Source organism: Pelodiscus sinensis, chromosome 2 (assembly GCF_049634645.1).
Source record: "Pelodiscus sinensis isolate JC-2024 chromosome 2, ASM4963464v1, whole genome shotgun sequence".
Taxonomy (NCBI): Eukaryota; Metazoa; Chordata; order Testudines; family Trionychidae; genus Pelodiscus; species Pelodiscus sinensis.
The window spans coordinates 223918595-223938595 of record NC_134712.1 but is presented as its reverse complement, the minus strand read 5'-3'; the positions used below and the strand labels follow the sequence as shown (position 1 = coordinate 223938595).

At 44.0% G+C, this 20001-nt stretch overlaps 1 protein-coding gene across 1 annotated transcript in view; it reads right to left on the bottom strand.

The window, feature by feature from the left end:
- Positions 1-18307, bottom strand: part of KIAA1217 (KIAA1217 ortholog) — a 549474-nt gene extending 531167 nt beyond the window's left edge. The window contains exon 1 of the mRNA XM_075922523.1: positions 18082-18307. Coding sequence (XP_075778638.1) covers positions 18082-18178 — 97 coding nt within the window. The 5' untranslated portion in view covers positions 18179-18307. The remainder of the gene's footprint in view (positions 1-18081) is intronic.
- Between the last annotated feature and the right edge of the window lie 1694 nt (positions 18308-20001).

Genomic DNA, 20001 nt, shown 5'->3' with positions numbered 1-20001 from the left:
CCCAGGGTTCTCTCCGCCATGCAAGCCTGACCCCTCGCCCCCCATCTCCCAGCCACGCCAGGTTCTCTCCGCCATCTGAGCCTGACCCCTTTCCACTCTGGGCTGCACTGGGTCCTCTCCGCCATCTGAGTCCAACCCCCGCCTATCTCTGAGTCACGCTGGGTCCCCTCCATCATCCGAGCCCAACATTCCCCCACACACAGGCCACCCCGCATCTCCTCCACCATCCAAGCTTGACCCTCCCCTAGTCCCTTCACCCCTTCTGCCAAGATCCCGCACCCCCAGCCTGCTCCTCCCCCCTGCTCAGACACCTACCCCCGGAGAGAAGGGGATTGGCGCATGTAGCAAGCAGTGGGCGCAGCCCCCCTAGGGATTATGTAAAGAAGAATGACTTTCAACAATAAGATGCCATTTGAAAATACTGTAACCATCCTTTCCTTTATCTATATACACACACACACACGTAAAAACATTAGCTTCAATTCTTACTGAAGTACTTTATATCTATAATAGACTTTTTAAACTGGTTTTGGATAAAAGGAAACCTTCATAAATTAAGTAACTACTTTTATTTTATATGAAATCCGACAGAAAATTAAACAATTGGGCAATCTAGTTTGTCCATTCAAAGGAAAATTTCATCAAAAAAATATAACATCTTCCTTCAGGATTGTCTCCTTCTCACATAGAAAATAGCACAACCCATAGACTCATTGAATACTAGGACTGGAAGGGACCTCGAGAGGTCATCGAGTCCAGTCCCCTGCCCTCATGGCAGGACCAAATACTGTCTAGACATTTATCTAACCTACTCTGAAATATCTCCACAGATGGGGATTCCACAACCTCCATGGGCAATTTATTCCAGTGTTTGACTACCCTGACAGTTAGGAACTTTTTCCTAATGTCCAGTCTAAACCTCCCTTGCTGCAGTTTAAGCCCATTGCTTCTTGTTCTATCCCCAGAGGCCAAGATGGGCACATTTTCTCCCTCCTCCTTATGACATGAAGGAGGGAGGAAGTATAAATGGTAATACTTTTAAAATATTTACATAATCATATTTATATCACTGATTCTAAACCATCTTAAACTCATTCAATGCCTTTCATGTGTATTTGTTCAAAATTTTAAAATGAGAGCCATCAAAATGCACATAAAAGGTAAAACTAGACTGCCATTCATTAAAAGTTGGGAGCAACTAGATAGCCTTAATACATGCTGGCAGGCAATGCAAGAAAGAGACTTCTATTCTTGCTCTGAACGTAGTGGCCCTGTCCCAAGTAACCTTTAAAATTCCCTTGAATGCAGAGAACAGTGCTCATCTCTGAACATTGAGAAACAAAGTCTCAGAAAGAGGAGAGTGAAAGTCACAGTGTTCTGTAAAGACAAAATCCTGCTTCCTGCACTCAGCCCAAATAAACGGGACATAACAGGAGGCGCCTGTAAGGGATGGAATGCCTATTCTATGCCCCTTGAACTCTGAGGGAATGTAGTCATTCTGCTCCTACGAGTGAAGTCTCAGGGCTGCATTAGTCCCTAAGTTTGTTGTGCCCCTTCATATGGTTGGAGAAGGTTTCAGGACAATGGGACTACAATGTTGTAAAATTCTTCCTCTGTACACTAAGGGCACATCTATACTTAATGCGAGATCAATGCTCTGGAGATCAATCTTCTAGTGTTTGATTTAGCAGGTCTAGTATAGGCCCATAAATCGAATGCTGAGGACAGCCCCCATCTGTGTCCGGTACTCCTCCTTTTGGAAGGAGTAAGGGAGGCTGATGGGAGTTTTGCTCTCACCGGCCTCTTGCAGTTTGGATGCCACCACAGCTCAGCTTAAGGTAAGCTAACTCCAGCTATGCATTTTGCGTAGCTGGAGTTGTGTACCTTAAGCTGACCTTCCAGGTCCAGTGTAGACCTGGCCTATGGAACACAGCTCATCCTTGGCAAGTGTCTGTGGATTTTATCCATAGGTTCCTGCAATTTGTCTCTCCCTTTAAAACAGAATTGTGCTAGTTCCACGCTCTATTTGGTATTTTACACAGATGGGAGCAGGATTTGCCCCCCCACATGAGCAAAAGTATTTGAATCAATCCACTGCCTAACTAGAAGCCAGTGAATGCCTACTCTATGTAATATTGAGAACTCGTGTCCACTGAGCAATCAAGGACTAGTTTTATGCTAAATAAAGATCATTAAGAGAATTAGTGGGACATCCTAGAAAATAATCTATTATAATCAATTATAGCCACCGAGGCAGGCAATTATGAAATCACAGATGAGCAAATCCCAGAATGGAGGTGGGAAAAGATTAGTGGATGCCTTAAAACATTCTGCATGTGGTAAAAAAATTACTACAATATTTGTGATATACTAGCCAATAGCTTGAGGCACAATGGCTATGGTTCTTGAAAATAGGATAAATGGGACTACTAGTAATAGAGGAAAAGCACAATAATCTCAGACCAAAGAAACCAAAAAGAAACAATTTTCATTGCCTCCAATTTAAATCAAATGCTGACATGATACATAAAAAAAATCAGAAGACAATTTGAGCTGGACACATTCACTGCATCATATGAAACATCTTAACCAATTATAAGGTTTCAGATAATATATTTATAAACATAATGTGTTATTTCACAGGTCACAAGGAAATATAAAAAAATAATAATATTACAGCAGCATCCAGAGGGTCCAGTCTAGACTGAGGCTATGTCTAGACTACATCCCTCTTTTGAAAGAGGGATATAAATTAGACATATCAAAATTGCAAAGGAAATCGGGATTTGAATTTCCCACGCTTCATTTGCATATCGCGTCACGACTTTTTTTTGAAAAACACTATTTCGAAAGTGAAACAGCTGTCTAGACGCGTTTTTTTTTTAAAGAAGACTTTTTCGACAGATCCTGTAAATCTCATTTTTTGAGGAAAGAGGGATGTAGTTTAGACATACCCCAAGACTCTAGACGCTGTACAAACACATTCAAAAAATTTCTGACTTTGACTTTGTCTACATTAGACTTTGCCTTGAAATCTCCCACCAGTGCCTCTGTTCCATAAGAACGGACATACTGGGTCAGACCAAAGGTCCATCTAGCCCAGTATCCTGTCTACCGACAGTGGCCAGCACCAGGTGCCCCAGAGAGGGTGGACCGAAGACAATGATCAAGCGATTTGTCTCCTGCCATCTCTCTCCAGCCTCTGACAAACAGAGGCCAAGGACACCATTTTATCCCCTGGCTAATAGCCTTTTATAGACCTAACCTCCATGAAATTATCTAGCTTCTCTTTAAACTCTATTATAGTCCTAGCCTTCAGAGCCTCCTCTGGCAAGGAGTTCCACAGGTTGACTACACGCTGTGTGAAGAAGAACTTTCTTTTATTAGTTTTAAACCTGCTCCCCATTAATTTCATTTGGTGTCCTCTAGTTCTTCTATTTAGGGAACTAATAAATAACTTTTCTTTATCAGCCCTCTCCACACCACTCATGATTTTATAAACCTCTATTATATCCCCCCTCAGTCTCCTCTTTTCTCAACTGAAAAGTCCCAGTCGCTTTAACCTCTCCTCATATGGGACCCGTTCCAAACCCCTAATCATTTTAGTTGCCCTTTTCTGAACCCTTTCCAAGGCCAAAATATCTTTTTTGAGGTGAGGAGACCACATCTGTACACAGTATTCGAGATGTGGGCGTACCATAGTTTTATACAGGGGCAGTAAGATATTCTGTGTTTTATTTTCTATCCCTTTCCTAATAATTCCTAGCATCCGATTTGCCTTTTTGACCGCCGCTGCACACTGTGTGGAAGTTTTCAGAGAACTGTCCACGATAACTCCAAGATCTCTTTCCTGATTTGTCGTAGCCAAATTAGCCCCCATCATACTGTACGTATAGTTGGGGTTATTTTTCCCGATGTGCATTACTTTACACTTACCCACATTAAATTTCATTTGCCATTTTGTTGCCCAGTCACTCAGTTTGGTGAGATCTTTTTGGCATCCCTCACAGTCTGCTTCTGTCTTGACTATCCTAAACAGTTTTGTATCATCTGCAAACTTTACTTCCTCACTGCTTACCCCTTTCTCCAGATCATTTATGAATAAGTTGAAAAGGATTGGTCCCAGGACTGACCCTTGGGGGACACCACTAGTTACCCCTCTCCATTCTGAAAATTTACCATTTATTCCTACCCTTTGTTTCCTGTCTTTTAACCAGTTCTCAATCCAAGAAAGGACCTTCCCTCTTATCCCATGGCCATGTAATTTACACAAGAGCCTTTGGTGAGGGACCTTGTCAAAGGCTTTCTGAAAATCTAAGTATACTATATCTACTGGATCCCCCTTGTCCGCATGTTTGTTAACCCCTTCAAAGAACTCTAATAGATTAGTAAGACAGGATTTCCCTTTACAGAAACCATGTTGACTTTTGTCCAACAAATTATGTTCTTCTACATGCTTCACAATTTTATTCTTTACTATTGTTTCGACTAATTTGCCCGGTACTGAAGTTAGACTTACTGGTCTTTAATTGCCAGGATCGCCTCTAGAGCCCTTTTTAAATATTGGTGTCACGTTGGCTACCTTCCAGTCATTAGGTACGGAAGCCGATTTAAAGGATAGGTTACAAACCACAGATAATAGCTCAGCAATTTCCCATTTTAGTTCTTTTAGAACCCTTGGATGAATGCCATCCGGTCCCGGAGATTTGTTAACATTAAGTTTTTCTATTTGTTCCAAAACCTCCTCTAATGACACTTCAATCCGGGACAGTTCCTCAAATTCATCACCCACAAAGGACGGTGCAGATTCAGGAATCTCCCCAACATCCTCAGCCGTGAAGACTGAAGCAAAGAAATCATTTAGTTTCTCTGCAATGGCTTTATCGTCCTTGATTGCTCCTTTTATAGCTCGATCATCTAGGGGACCCACAGGTTTTTTAGCAGGCTTCCTGCTTCTAATGTACTTAAAAAACATTTTGTTATTTCTTTTTGAGTTTTTGGCTAGCTGTTCCTCAAAATCTTTTTTTGCTTTTCTTTTTACATTTTTACACTTCATTTGACAGTGTTTATGTTCCTTTCTATTTATCTCACTAGGATTGGACTTCCACTTCTTAAAAGATACCTTTTTGTCCCTCACTGCTTCTTTTACATGGTGGTTAAGCCACAGTGACTCTTTTTAAGTCTCTTGCTATGCTTTTTAATTTGGGGTATACATTTAAGTTGGGCCTCTATTATGGTGTCTTTAAAAAGTTTCCATGCAGCTTTCAGGGATTTGGCTCCAGTCACTGTGCCTTTTAATTTCTGTTTAACAAACCTCCTCATTTTTGCGTAATTCCCCTTTTTGAAATTAAATGCCAGGGTGCTGGATTGCTGAGGTGTTCTTCCCACCACAAGAATGTTGAATGTTATTATATTATGGTCACTATTCCCAAGCGGTCCTGTAACGGTTATATCCTGGACCTGATCCTGCACTCCACTCAGGACTAAATCAAGAATTGCCTCTCCCCTTGTGGGTTCCTGCACCAGCTGCTCCAAGAAGTAGTCATTTAAGCCATTGAGAAATTTTATCTCCGCTTCTCTTCCTGAGGTGACATGTATCCAGTCAATATGGGGGTAATTAAAATCCCCCATTATTACAGAGTTCTTTATTTTGGTAGCCTCTCTAATCTCCCTTAGCATTTCAATGTCAGTATTGCTGTCCTGGTCAGGTGGTCGGTAATATATCCCTACTGCTAATTTCTTATTATTGGAGCATGGAATTACTATCCATAGTGATTCTATTGAACATGTTGATTCACTTAATATTTTTATTTCATTTGATTCTACATTATCTTTCACATGCAGTGCCACTCCGCCACCCAGCTGGCCTGCTCTATCCTTTCTATATATTTTATATCCCGGTATGATTGTGTCCCACAGATTTTCCTCATTCCACCAGGTTTCGGTGATGCCTATTATGTCAATCTCCTCATTTAATACGAGGTACTCTAGTTCACCCATCTTATTAGTCAGACTCCTAGCATTTGTGTTCAAGCACTTTAAAAATTTGCCACTGCTTATTTGTCTGCCCTTCCCTGATGCATTGGATTCCTTTGTATGCGGTTGTTTGTCTGCTCTGGCCCATGGTTTGCCCCCCCCCCCCCACTCTCTTTCTGACTACAGCTTAGAGAATCTCTATCAATGGAATCTCCTCTAAGAGAAGTCTCCCTCCGATTTACGTGCATCTCCGCACCAATCGGCTTTCCCCCATCTCTTAGTTTAAAAACTGCTCTACGGCCTTTTTAATGTTTAGGGCCAGCAGTCTGGTTCCACCCTGGTTTAGGTGGAGCCCATCCTTCCTGTATAGGCTCCCCCTCTCCCAAAAGTGTCCCCATTTCCTGATAAATCTAAACCCCTCTTCCCTACACCATCGTCTCATCCACGCATTGAGACTCTGAAGCTCCGCCTGCCTATCCGGCCCTGCGCATGGAACTGGAAGCATTTCCAAGAATGCCACCATAGAAGTCCTGGATTTCAGTCTCTTTCCTAGCAGCCTAAATTTGGCCTCCAGGACATCTCTCCTACCCTTCCCTATGTCATTGGTACCTACATGTACCACGACCACCGGCTCCTCTCCAGCACTACACATAAGTCTGTCTAGATATCTCAAGAGATCCGCAACCTTCGCACCAGGCAGGCAAGTGACCATATGGTTCTCCCGATCATCACAAACCCAACTATCTATGTTTCTAACGATCGAATCACCCACTACTAACACCTGCCTCTTCCTAACTGGCATTCCCTCCCCCCCCCAAAGGAATCCTCAGTGCGAGAGGATACCGCAACATCCTGTGGGAGGAGGGTCCCAACTACGGGATGGTTTCCCTCTGCTCCCATTGAATGCTCTGTTCCCTTGAGACTTTCATCCTCCTTAAGAGCACTGGGGCTCTCACACTGGAGGTGGGACAGTACTACAGTGTCCCGGAAAGTCTCATCAACATAGCTCTCTACCTCCCTTAGCTCCTCCAGTTCAGCCACCCTGGCCTCCAAAGCCCGAATCGGTCTCTGAGGGTCAGGAGCTCCTTGCAACGGGTGCACACATATGCCACCCTCCCACAGGGCAGGTAATCATACATGTTACACTCGACACAATAAACAGGATAGCCCCCACTCTGCTGCTGGGCTTCTGTCTCCATTTTTCTAATGAATAAGTTTAAGTATAAACTGGGATTCTTTTTAAACCTCTGGAATATAGATTATTCTAAGAGTTATGTTTTAAAGAAGGTCAGAAGTCACTAGTGCCCTCTACACTCCTTCTCCAAACTCTCCTGTTAGCTGTTCCTGGTCGTGCTCTCCCTGGTCGCTGAGTCACAGGCATATACAGCTCTGGTAGCCCCTCCCCCTGACTGAGGCTCAGCCAATTAACAGAGGCTTCTAGATTTCAAACCTTTTAGAAGCTCCTTCAAACAAACAAACAAACAAACCAGACAAACACAAGCTCAGCACACTGCAAATAACTCCCCCACACACAAACACACTCCCCAGACAGGCACTTACCACAAGGGTCCCGTTTTTACTCCTCTTTTACCTGGAGAACTCCCTCTCCAAACTCTCCTGTTAGCTGTTCCTGGTCGCGCTCCAGAAACAAACCACCAACAGCACAAACAGCAGGAGCACTAGCACAGAAAGACAGCTGGTGATCACTGGCATTTTAAAAGCCATGACATCTGGATGCTTTGCCTACATATGTTACTTTTCACACTGTCACTACTAGTGAATCTTCACCAGTGGGAAATTCAGAGAAATTTTAATATAGACATAGCCTAAGAGCTAAGGATGCTACCAGACTATTTGTTGGTTTTTCAGTTCATCTCTAATTTGTTCAGCACCAAAAACAATGCAGTCCTTGGCTCAATTAAGGCATTTGGAAGCTACTTCGTTATAATTAAATGAATAATAATAAAGGTTGACTCCATGAACAAACAACTAAGGAAACCTGAAAGGAAAAAAAATAAAGTTTCAATTTGGACCATAATGTGTGTCATTGTTGGAAGTAAGGGGTACCCTAAATAACTTTAAAAGTGAGTATCATATTGGCAAGTAGCAATACTCTCAACACATTATTGCTTTGTATGAAATGAAAACTGAAAAGGAAGATAGTAAAGTGTGGAAACTAGTTGAGACAGTGTAAAACACTCTGTCTTCACCAAACCTTTGTCTAACTCCAAACAAAACACTGAGCAGATTCTACTGGGCAGCAACCAGAGCACAGGCCACAAAAATGTTTATTGAACATAACAAGCATATGTGTTTGCAAAATTACAGTTCTGTGCAAAACCACATAGCCATATATTCAATGTTGTTGTTTTGTGATAAGCATTCTTTGCTAAATTAAAAGACTGTGACTCTTTGCAAGTTTCAGAAGTCAGGCAACAATGTTACCTTTACATAACTAGCTACTACAGAAGAGCCGAACTTTAGTTTCATATCAGCTATTTATATCTGTTGTTCTCAACTACTGCTGATTTTTGTATTCTCTTGAAAAATTTGGCAAGGACCTTACCATACTGGCAAGTTCAGACTGTAAAGAACATATAGCTGTTAGTCAATTAGGCCTCTTTATTGACCTTGCCATTGTAAATGAATCTTCCAGAGACACTTTTTCCTGATGATCTCAGCATGAACAGAGTTTTTATTAAAGCCAATTAAACTAATTCATTACTTTTGGGGGTGCTCTCCAGCTTTTTATACAGTGGTTATCCTGTAATTATCCTAAATAAAGTGAATTCTTTCAATGTAATGATATTGTATGTTTAATATAGTCTACCCATGATGGTAAATAATTGTTCTCCATGCCCACTGAATGTAAGACAAAAAGCAATGGGCTTAATATATAGCAAGAGAGATTTAGGTTAGATATTAGGAAGAACTTTCTAATTACAAAGGTAGTTACACTCTGGAATAGACCTCCAAGGGAGGCTGTGAATCCCCACAAGACAAATGCTTCTCGGGGCAGTGTAGGACAGGTATACTGATCCTGTGCCAGCACAGGGACTCGGACTTGATGACCTACCGAGGACTCTTCCAGCCCTACATTTCTATGATAAAAATATACAGTAAACTTCGATAATCCGGTACCTTTAGGACCCAGGGGGTGCCGGATTATCAGATATGCCGGACTATCGGAAGGGGGGGTTATGAGGGGTCTGCGATGGGGTGGGTGGGGATGCCATCCCAGACCCCTCATAGCCCCCCCTTCCGATAGTCCGGCTCTGCCCCAGGCATCCCCAGTTCAGCCGCTGGTGGTCAGTTTCAGCAGCAGCTGAATCGGGACACCTGGGGCAGAGCAGCTGGGGTGCTGCCAGGTTGGTCCCGTAGCGCTGCCCCTCGGCGCTGTGGGACCAACCCGGCAGCACCCCGGCTGCTCTGCCCCCGGCTTCCCCGATTCAGCTGCTGGTCAGAGAGCAGCTCCAATTGTCCGGCTGTCCGGAGCACTTCCGGGTTCCCGATGGTGCTGGACCATCAGGAGTGCCGGAGCATTGGATGCCGGACCAATGGAGTTTTACTGTACTAGTAGGCTTCACCTTCTGCTCGCTATGCTCGCCTACCCCCTTCTCTCTGGCCGCTTTCACTTCGCTGAGAGAGTCTGTTGATGTTGATGACACTGATGACATCATTTTCTCAGCTGACAGGAACATTGTCATCCAGCAGAAAAAACTTTTTATATAAATTATAAATTGCTGTAATCAGTGTAACTATTACATATTAAAATACAGCTTTTTTGTTTTTATTCTAAACAAACTGTTTTCTCACCCACTAAATTTACAACAAATAGCTACAACCAAAACAGTAGTTATATACCACTGGACTAACTAAAGTATACATATAATCAATCTCTACTGATTCTGACACAATGTGATTGCTAATTCTGCATGATCTGTCACAACATACAGTAAGGGTATGTCTACACTACCACCCTATTTCGAACTAGGGTGGTAATGTAGTCAACCAAAGTTGCAAATGAAGCCCGGGATTTGAATTTCCCGGGCTTCATTTGCATGTTGCCGGGCGCCACCATTTTTAAATATCCGCTAGTTCAGACTTCGTGCCCCGCGGCTACACGCGGCACGAACTAGGTAGTTCGGACTAGGCTTCCTATTCCGAACTACCGTTACTCCTCGTTCCCTAGTTACAAAGTAATATCATTGCAAGGTTCATACTACTTGGAGATGGAAGGGACTATTAAATCAGAGACCATTCTCTTGCCAGACAGAACATAGGCCTTCCAAAAGAAGATGAGTCACTAAAGTGATACTACATTTAATCTTAGCTTGACAGCTTGCTTGTTTTCTGTTTTACACGCTCTCAAGAAAACCATGTAGAAATTTCGATTTTTTTTTCTCCAAATTACCAATGCCAGTATAATGCCAAACTTTGACATACTTGTACAAGGGTCAGTTCTGTTTCTAAAGGATAAATGCTTTTGCTATTTTGTGTAAGATGTAGGAATTTTTTTTAATATCAGGAAGTAGCTACTGTACCAATGATAAAACCTACTATACTGAATTTCACTATTAAGAGCACTGTTAGACCCAGATGCTGTGCACAATTTATTTATTTATTTCTACGGCAATGAATAAATGTATAATTACAAACAAGGTCTTGTACTATTCTGCACATTAAGCCTAAATTATGCAGCACGGCTCTTGATTTATGCAGCATAACTCCAGTGACTTCTAGGGCAAACAGAATTATGTGGTAATGTTAATCATGCATTAACTCAATCAATAACCTTCAATGTTATTGAAATTCTAAAAATGCATCACAAATTGAAAAAATAAATTAATGCATGTTATTTATTTGCACTATAGCAGACGAATACCTCTGCTCTCTGGATTGGGAGTTTCATAGGAGAGAATCCTGTCTGAACTACATGACCAGCCATGGAGACTGGAAGTTGGACATGTACCAGCATGATTGTCAAAAGGGCTGCAATACTGTGTACAGAATGGAAGGCTTGAAAGAGGCACGACTGTCCAGAGCTACACAAGTTCAGAGCATGATTTTTACAGAGGGGGCTCTTATGCTGCACCATACAAAGCTATATATAAACATTAGCACATTTATCTGGCATTGCTTGGGTCATTGAGGAGGGGCTCAGAGCAGGGGCCTGGGGTTGTGGGGGTGAGGAGGGGCTCTGGGTAGGGGACTCTGTGTGTGTGCGCGCGCACGCGCGCACGCAGGAACCAAGATTTATACAAGGGTGCTTGCTCTTCCCCTGTTAAGTAACAAGAGCAAAGTGCACAGCTCATCTGCCCCCTGCACTCCCCAAATAGGAAGAGGAATGCAACAAACTGTGCACTTTCCCCTCACTCCCTGATGAAAGGGAACAGCCAGCAATGTCCCACACAAATTGGGGGGATGGGGAAACTTCAGTCCCCCCACAAAGGGTGCCTGGGGGTGGGAGGTTCGGGGCTCAGGCAGTCTCGAACGGGGGGGTGCATGTCCAGCCGACCCCTTTTACCTACCTGCTAATTCTGCCTCTTTTTTGTATAGTTTTATGAGAAGTAGTCCCATTCCAGGCACATCCTACTTTCCTGGCACAACCAAACCGTCATTTTGCTTTAAGTTATGATAAGTGGAAGCTTTATACCAATTTTGGTACTCCTAGCTCTTACCGTTTAGGAGGAGTTCTTAAACAGACAGACAGACAAACTCTCTCAAATATATAGTAGAAGAGCAGGGCTTCACTCCTATAAGGTACATGGTGAGGAACAGTGGTTGCCATGCAAAATATCTAAGTCTAACAAGTGTGCTTTACTTCTTTGTGCCTTCCTTCCAATGAGAGGAGAGACATTGGGCCAGTTGAGTTCATCTTTGCTTCCCTGTATCTGAAAGAATTTTCCTCTGACTGCTTTCTTGCACTCTCCTTCAAATGGCAGAAGCACTGAAACAGACACTGGAAAGTCACTCAGCTCCCCTTTGTGGGGAAACAGAAATGCAAAAGGAAAAGTAGTAGGCAGACAAAGTGAGGAAAAGTGGCAGGATCCACGTGGGCACAAATGGAGTTTCATCCGCTCAGTGTCACACCTGGCAGTATCATTTGTGCCCACGTGGATGAGTTTCATCCTTTTCTTCTTTCTGGGCAAAAATATAGAGCACATTAGCACCCCCTTCCAACCAACTGCACTAGTCATTCAAATGGAATAACAGAAATTCCACAGTTAAGAGAGAAATTGTTATGTACTGAGCTTGTATTTTTTCCTTCTTATGAACCCCATTTGCCACTAAAAAGTTGCAATCAAAAGAAAGCAATATGATTTGATTATCTGCACACAGCCACTTACCCCCACATCCCACCTAACCAATTTGATGACACCTTTTCCGCATTTAAATTCTCACTGGCTCTTCCCTTACTACTACCCATAATTCTAGTGTCTACAGAATTATTGTGAGGATCTGTGAACAAATCCAAGATTTAACAGCAAAGATATCAGGGCTTTTCCCATATCTTCATGCCCTTATTTGGTAGTTTTTCATTAGAGAGTAGTTAAATTAACTACACTCTCATTATTTAATACATTCCCAGAAAAAATGTCTGGAAGAGCAAGTCATACCAAGTCCAATTTAAATAAATTAGAAAATGGAGTTACACAGTATATCATATAGTGATAGGTCTCAGACTACAGAATATTGTTGATATAGTGGTTGTAACTGCAGTCTCATGAACAATTATATATTAAAACTAGTATAACTCTACCTAAAAAGAGCATAACTCCTCCAGCAGTCAAGTGACTTCTAAAATCCAAATCCTGCAAATTCTTGCATGTATGCTTAAATGTAAGCATGTTTGTAAGTCTTTATAGGATGAAGGCCTAAGATGCTAACTTTTGTTCAGTTAAAGGGATGTTCACAGTTGCTGAAGGCTTCAGAATACCATTTCCTTACATCAAAGTACAGGCAGTCCCCGGGTTACATGGATCCGACTTACATCGGATCCCTACTTACAAACGGGGTGAGGCAACCCCGCACTAGCTGCTTCCCCCCAGCAGACTAGGGAGACGCGAAGCTAGCGCTCCTCCCCAGCAGACCAGGGAGACACGGAGCGGCTTGTCTCAGCAGACACCTCAGCTTGAGAATAAAGGACTGAGGGAAGTGAGGTGTGGGAGAATAAAACTGAGCTCTGGAGAAATGTTTGGCTAGAGTTTCCCCTACAATATGTACCAGTTCCGACTTACATACAAATTCAACTTAAGAACAAACCTACAGTCCCTATCTTGTACGTAACCCGGAGACTGCCTGTATAACATTTAAGAAAAGGCAATTTATTTTCTACATAATTCAAGAACCACTGATGCTTCTTGGAGAACTGAAAATGCTATGTTTAAGGAGGGTGGATGGCTCAAAGGATTGTAATGGGCTAAAGAGGCTTTCATCTCTTGGTCAGGGATTCAAATTCATCCCATGCTGTTAATAAGCGAACAGAGTTACTATCTCATGACTGTCTGAAAGCCTGGATAAAATTACTTGGATGGTTTCAGGTCAGTTTCCGGGAAAGAGGTAAGGCTATTACCCTCTTGAATAGCCTTAGAAGAGAAGGACCTGTCCTCTCACTAGAGCTGGAGTTAAAAAATTGACGTGCACATGTAATACTGTTTCTACTCTACCAAGCTTGAAATCCTGTCCACAAGAACAGTGGTTTTCAGACTTCCTTTTCATGATCCAGTTGAAGAAAATTATTGATGCTTGCAACCCAACATTATTTGACTATAGTGGGCTCCAACGTGGGACTAAGGATGAGAGCTTTAGGATGTACGACAGGGCTCCAACTTTCAGGGTGTCAGGGCTGTGGCAGAAGGGTCTTACCTTGAGTGTCTCCTGGTCGGCAGCGCAGTGGGAGTGCTAAGGCAGGCTTCCTGCCCCTGCAGAGCATGCTGTGCCCTGGAAGCAGCCAACAACAGGTTCCTAGCACGTGGGAGTGCAAGCTAGTGCTCAGGGCAAGGGCAGTGCACAGAGCTCTGTGCACTCTTCCCCACCCCACCACACCGAGGAGCCAGGCCTGTTGCCAGCTGCTTCTGGAGTGCGGTGCCAGGACAGGCAGGCAGCCTGCCTTAGCACCCCCACTGGTCACCTGATCCCCATGAAGCAACGAGGCCCAGTGCCTGACATTCCATTAGCCAGTACCGGGTCACAGCACGTAGTTTGAAAACCACTGACCAAGAACGCAGAACAGTTTGCAGAACCCACATTAAGGAGGGTCAGTAAGATGATTCTTTCAACCTCAACCAAGTTACCTCTCTCATTATATGTAAAAGACGGATATCCTATCATCTTTGGGATAGCACCAATGTCCATGGATGCAGTAATGAAGCTGCTAGTCAGCGCAGGGATCTAAACACCTTCCAGCTTAACTTTTTCTCCCTGGATTCTTGTAAACTTTAAATTATTCTCTTTGTCTCCAACTTTGTAACCACAGAATTCAGCTTATCTAGAAATATTAAATATGAAGAGATGTTCAAAATAGCCATCCCATTTTGCGCTCCAATATTTGCAAAAATTAAGGACATATGATAGAGAAATACACAATATAACAGCAAAAATAAAATAAAATTAATTATCCTAAAATTGTTTATTTTCTTCTTTAGTTCTTCTCATCGCCTGTATCTAACCCATTCTGCACATTGCTATACCATATTTTTCTAATGTATGTCTACAATAAATCAAATAAATCAGTCTGTCCTCTCTTTTCTTCCTTCAACAACCAACCTCTCCTTTCCTTCTTTTTCAGACCTGGATTTCATTCCACTGGTCTCTTCCCCCATTACATTTGCTCTGTGCTCTCTCCCCCCAATCACTGTAGTCCCTTCTGTTCACTGTGTTGTCCTCTCTTGGTACTATTTGCTTCCCATTCCATCTGCATTATGTTGTTTCTTCATTGTCTTCCTGAGTACTAATAAGTAAGTAAAAAAAAATAAAGTTACATAGTGTTTTGGAAACTAATCAACCACCATAACAACTAAAAAATATGCAAGTTATATCTATGTTTTACAACAGGAAAATCAATCTAGATAATAAAATCTTTAAGACTAGCACTTTCCCTTTCTATATGTTTCTATTATAATAATTAATAATAATTTTATATAGTGCTTGTCATCAGAAGATTTCAAAGCCGTTCAAAAGCTTTCATGTATTTATTCCCACAACAGTTTTGTGTGTGCATATAATTCCCAGAAAACTAGGGCCCCAATACACTGCAAATAAGACGAAAGGTGACTACCAGGGACAACTAAACTCAGGGTCTGAAATAGAAACAGGAGCCTCTTGATCTCCATTTCTTGCTTCACCCACTGAACCATGCTGCTTACTCCCAATAGAGTCCTGTCCCCTTTTCTTGCAGCCTGGTGCTTCGTTAGGTACTCAGAAGAGGAGAGAGGCTAACTCCCAGGAGAGTATGTTTGCAAAGGCCCAAGCACCATCAACAGCATCTAGGTATTCCATCACTTCAGCAATGCCACTGACCATGCCTCTTATGTAGACTGAAAACTTCAGTCTCCAGAGCTGATAAAATGGGACCTTTCATTAGAACTAAAATTCACACTAAAAAAAATTAAATTGCTCTATTAGAAACAATTCTACCTATGTCAGATATTAAGTTTTTTTTTAATTGCTCAGGAATGTTTGCATGAATATACATTTTTTCTAAAAAGTCATCTCTTCCTACTGCTTAAGCCTAACATCATAATTAGTCACATCTGTGACATGGCACAGTGACTTATTGTACAGTCATAAACAGAATAGTATGATTTCAAATGAGGGACACAGTAAAAGGAGGCCAGCTTTTCAGGAAAAGACTTACTTTACAAAGAGAAAAGGCTTGAGTGAACTATATAATGGCAAAGACCCACTGACATTTGCAAGAAAACAAAAAAATTCTAACATCTACTAAGTATTCTACTACTTTTCTTGAAGATGTTCTAGATGATTTCAAATTACAATCCAGACTATGTAGCCAGTTTAATGTACAACAAAGTAGCAAAACACTTTTTTAAATAATTCATCTGCATTGCAAAGCTAGGTAATATTTTAAGGCGTAGTGGCATTAAAAATACTCAGTGGCAAGCCTACTCCTATAATTGGCAATGATCTGCTGGGAAAATTTGGCTGAAAACCAGGAACTTTAACAGTGATCTAACAAAATGTACACAAACTTTGTGCCCATTTATTTCAATAGTTTTGGTATGCAGAGAATGCAGGGTCAGACTCAATATGTCCCCAGTCCTGAAGAGACCTGTGGTAGTGCTTAACCTTAACCATGTAAGCACAGGTACAATGAGACTATTTTCAGAAATACAGGCATGCATGTAAATAAGTCTTTGCAGGATCAGGCCCTATATTAATTAGGAAACCTCTTGAGGACCAAAATTAGTCAAAAATTAAGATGAACTAAATCTGTAATTATTTTTTGTTACATTTTACTTTCTTGGTAAACTCAGAGTAAAAAATGTTACAGTATTTAGCCAAAGACTTCCCTAGCTTGGTCACTGGATACAAAAACATGTAGCTCTTAAAGACATGGGTTGATCAGAGAACAAAGATAATACCCAATTCTATGCAATAGAATAACAGTCACTGTATTTTGTTTACATGGTTCAAGAATAACAAATTATGCAATTTTAATTCTCGTCCCTAGATGTCTCATACTGTGAAATGTTTTTATTTTGACTACTATTCTCACTACACTTTTGCTAATGAAAATATGAATACTGAGTAAATACACCTGAGGTGAGAAACAGTGAACCTCTTGAATTTCCTCAGACATGATAGTAGCCAGCCAGTAATTAAACTATACAATATTTAGTAGTTTTGAGTGTATATGGTGGGAAAAGTGCAAGAAACAAGAGTTGATTCTTTAAATACACACACACAAAGAAAACATGAAATGTAAACTTTAAAATTATGTAGCACTACCCATATCCATGACTACAAACCATAAATAAATTGTGCCACACAAGGAAGGGCCCAATTCTGTGTTCATCCATATAAATGGCAAAACTCTCATTAACTTTAGTGGGAGCAGCAGAAGATTCTGTAAAATGTTGGCTGTTTGTAGCAGAAGAACGGACCTCTGCATTCACAGAAACACATCTGCACACTATCCTAAAAGCTTTTTACTCCAAGAAACTAAATATCAACCAACCATCCAGTCAAGCCTCGAAACCATCAAATCCTGAGGTTATTAAGAAAAAAAAAAAGAGCCTCGCTCGCTATTCTGAGAGCTCCTCTGAATTTGAAAAGGAAATATTTTATACAACCCAGAAGATGATTACCAAGCCTTCCACTGATGGACAATGTGTGCAATACAACCTTCTACTTTGCCAGTAGTTGGAAAATTGTCATTTTCGCAACATTTACGATTTATCCGCGGCAATCCCCTTTTACAAAAGAGAAAGCCATGTAAGCTTACGTACATGTACAAAAAATTGCCTAGTTTGTCCAATTCTCAGGAACAGCCTGATCTAAGTCTGACCACAATGACTAAATCGTTTTCAGTTCTCAGGGATGACTAATTAACTGTTTAAAGCCTGGTTATAACTAAAGCCTACATTGCCTGCCACCCACTTCTTCAGTCAGGGAGCCAGCAGGGGAAACCATTTAACGCAGACCGCTTGAGTCCTCTGCAACTGCAAAGGGACCGTGGGACAAGCAGCAGCGCTCACTGCAGCAGTAACCAACTAGCGAGCTTTGGAGTTTTCCCTTCAGAAGTTTGGTCAGCTGCACCTCCCCACTGCGCCGCAGCCAGGGGCTGCCATCCCGCCACCCGAGACCCAAGTTCGAGCCCTGCTAGCCCGCATGGCTAAGCCAGTTTCCAGCCCCGCGGGGAGCGGACTCCCGCACACGCACCAACCTAGAGAGCTCAGCAACTGAGACGCCCCTGCTGGGCTCGCTTGGCCCCAGCCCCAAGGTCACTGCCCCAGGGACTCTCCTCGCTGCTGGGGCCGGGCGAGGGGACACTCCCTCGCTAGCCCCTCACAGCGCGCTCTGCGGGGCGGGGATGCGCGGCACCGGGAAGGGAACCCAGCGCAAACTTTCGGCGCCACTTACTTGGCGGCTCGCGGCTGCCTCCCCCTGCTGCGCTGACGAGCCTCTGGGCGGGCGGCGGCTGCCCCCTGGCTGGCGGGACTCCCGGCGCTGCGAACATGCCCCGGCGGCTCAGCGTGCGCCACTCTAGGGGGCGGCGGCGCTGCACGGAGGCGGGGAGCGCCCTGCTGGCTGCGCGCTCCGCCTGCCCCAGCCGCTGCCAGGGCTGCAGCAGCCCGCGTCCTTCCCTCCCAGCCGGCGACTTTCAATTCACCTGCAGGCGGGCGGGGCGCGGAGCCCTTGGGGCGGGCACGCGGCGCGGCAGGAGGAGACCCCGAGAACGGGGCCGCTGCTCTTCCGCTCGCCGGAGCGCGCTCTCCGCTCGCCCGGGCAGCTCCGCAGCTCTCCCCGGGACTGCAGCAGTCATTGCGTCAGCGCCATCCCCACCCTGGCCGCGGGGGGAGCTGCTGCTGCAGGAGCCGGGGTGCTGGCTGGGGGAGGCGGGCGCCGGGGGAGCGAATTCCCAGCCCCTCTTGGGGAGCGCTGCGCTGGTGCCCCGGGCAGGACCCGGCTCTGCGCGCGGGTGGGTGGGGAGCTGGGCTCGGTGCCTCCCGGGGCGGGACGCGCAACGGAGCTGCGTATGTCAGCGGCTGAGTCCGGGGTGAGATCGTTCGCAGCCGCCCCAAGTAACCAGGGTCCCCGCCAGCCCTGGCCGGGCTCTCAGCCCCCGCTCCGCGCCCCGCAGGCTCAGCTAGCCGCCCGCCCGCCCCCTCCGCGGGCTCTCACCGGGTGCTCTGGGAACAGACAAGAGCCCAGCGCAGGGTGACCGGGTCACTCCAAGGCAGCTCACGGGGAAATCCCCGAGCCGCTGAGTCTCTGAGCGCCCCGGCTTCCCCCCGGGAACACGTCTCTCAGCGGGGACATGCCGCAGGGGTAGAAGTGTAAATAGGCTCGGCCCTCGCTTCCCCTAGGCGCGAGGGGTTTGGTCGGAGGTCTGTCTGTCAGAGTGAAGGGCAGGAGACCTTTCCTGCTTCCTCGCAGAGTGGCCTGTTTGCATTTGTCCATTCTGTTAGCCTTCTCGGGCGACCCAGTAGACGGGGCTCGTTTGGGAGCTTTCGAGCAGGTACGCTTATTTCCACAGCTAAAAGTTTCCTAGGGGGACACCTTCCTCTCGGGATGCCCCCACTGTGCCACTGTGCAGCATTGGAAAGGCCTGACTGTGACTGGGATGATGTTGAAGGTTCTTGTGCCCCCTTGATGTTTGGGAACAGTCTTGTGATGCCACCTCCAGAGAGTCCCCAGGCCATGGTATCCTGGCTGCAAAGGGTGATGTGGCTAGATCGGGAATGCAGGATCATTTCCCTAAAATTCTTGCCGTCTATACCGCTCATTTTTCAGTATTTGCTGAGCCTTGCCCTTCCTTATAGCCTGAGAATAGTGTTATTCTGTGGGCAAGTTAATGATAGGAAAGGTAAAGAATGTGTCATTTGAGTCCTGAAAATCTGCAGCATCAGAGCAGAAGCTTAATTTCTGTCAATTTCCTTCCTCAGTTATAAGAGTAAAGCAGCTCTGCAGTTACCTATAAGCCCCCTTGAATTTTCCTGAAAAGTGTTCTTGCTGGTTTCATTATAGGCTGCTGCTGCCTACCAGTAATTTCTTTGCCCCACTGTTTTTCAACTCACTCAATCTTTAAAACCGTGGTCCTCAAACTTTGTGGCCCATCTGGCTCAATGCAAACCTTTCAGTGGACAACCAGTTACTAATGGAAACTTGTTAATTACATAACTATGCTGGAATGGTTTAATTTAACCAGTAAGAAAGGAAATATTAATGTAAACTATTAAACATAAGAATAGCCATACTGGGTCAAACCAATGGTCCATCCAGCCTAGTATCCTGTCTTGCTGACAGTGGCCAATACCAGATGCCCCACAGGGAGGGAAC